The sequence below is a fragment of the Bradysia coprophila genome, unplaced genomic scaffold, assembly GCF_014529535.1.
Source record: "Bradysia coprophila strain Holo2 unplaced genomic scaffold, BU_Bcop_v1 contig_754, whole genome shotgun sequence".
Classification (NCBI taxonomy): Eukaryota; Metazoa; Arthropoda; class Insecta; order Diptera; family Sciaridae; genus Bradysia; species Bradysia coprophila.
In genome coordinates, this window is record NW_023503993.1 from 13,604 (window position 1) to 15,137 (window position 1,534).

At 36.0% G+C, this 1,534-nt stretch overlaps 1 protein-coding gene across 1 annotated transcript; it reads left to right on the top strand.

Annotated features, from left to right (window-relative positions):
* LOC119084533 lies at positions 1 to 741 on the top strand. The gene is made up of 3 exons (XM_037194543.1): positions 1 to 109; positions 176 to 273; positions 342 to 741. The coding sequence occupies exons 1-3, from the start codon at positions 28 to 30 to the stop codon at positions 669 to 671; spliced, it is 510 nt and encodes a 169-aa protein (XP_037050438.1). The 5' UTR covers positions 1 to 27; the 3' UTR covers positions 672 to 741.
* Positions 742 to 1,534: the final 793 nt, after the last annotated feature.

Genomic DNA, 1,534 nt, shown 5'->3' on the forward strand with positions numbered 1-1,534 from the left:
GGAATAACGACTCTAAAAACTATCAACATGAATATCATCATTCTTTTAATACTTTTTATTTTGCAAACTGTAAGGTATTCTGCACTTGGAAGTCTAGTTGCGCAAACAAGTATTTATATTCCAAAATCTTTGAATTGTGGCACATCTTTAACTAAATTTATTTCTTATATGATAGAATGCAGTAATTGCCAGACTAGTCTATCAATACCTGAAACCCCTTCACTCAATGCTAGTGGCGATGAAAACGAAGACCTCGAAAAATTTACATTATCGGTGAGTCAAGAATTAGTTATGGATAAGTATTACATATGTGTACAGTAGAAACATACATTCGATTTTAGACAATAATATCCCATGACAATGGCATTACGTTATCGTCGAAAATAATGGCAGATGGCCCGACAACAGCATCTGCATCAACATTTCAAACGGTTGCACCTATTCTGCTGTTAACAACATCACACTTGGAATCTACTGCATACAATCGAGTCTACTCTACGCCAAGAACATCCACTAAAAAACTCAATTCAACTAAAAATTCAAAAGACGTCGAGCTTTTTATTCTTATACCTTTGATTTTGATTGCTTTGACACTGATGTCAGTTGCATTGGTTTTGTTGTTACTAATTCAAAAATACAGGACGAAGAATCGCCGTAGCCTTGGAGTGTAAAATGCTTGTAAAATTAGATGAAAGACTGATCTGTAATGTGATATTAAACGAGTTTAATACTAAATCGTTCAACCCGAGAGCTCATTTTGTTCCGATTTCATTTTAATGATTACTACAGCAAATTATTACAGGAAAATACTAACGCAAAATGATCCTTTCCACATGGTTCAAAGAGTACATGTATGTAGGCGCCTGTTTTCGTTTTTCGATTTTTAGCCCCGTACGAAGTACGAAGGGGCTTATAGGATTACGATGCCGTGTGTAATTGATGGAATTCGAAGCAGACGGTAAGGGCAAAGTGTTTGCCTATGTTCATAGATGACGAATCCGCAATAAAAATTTGGGCCGTCTGTCCGTCTGTCCGTCACGTCGATATCTTGAGTAAATCAAATCCGATTTCAAAAATTTTTTTTTTTACTGAAAGATAGTCAAAATAGTGAGGCTAAGTTCGAAGATTGGCATATTCGGGTCGGCCCTTCGTGAATTAGGGCCACCTAAGTGATTTAAGGTCTTTTGGTCATATTTATGAAATGATAGGTATTGTCAATACCAATCCAGGAAAAAAAAGTTTTTTAAAATCGGGTGAGTGGACCGTGAGTTAGGGCCTTAGAAGTGAAAAGCTACTAGGGCCCTATGTGTACTTTACATAGAACTCAAGTAAATTTCATTCGTTTTTCGTAATTTTTGTGTCATTTGGAAGGTAATCAAAAGCCGAATAGAATGTTGTTGAAAAAAAATTAAATTTGGGTCCTCGGACTAAGGCCGCTACTAGGGCCCTATGCGTATTTTACATACAACTCGAGTAAATTTCATCCGTTTTTCGTAATTTTTGTTTCATTTGGAAGGTAATCAAAGGCCGAATA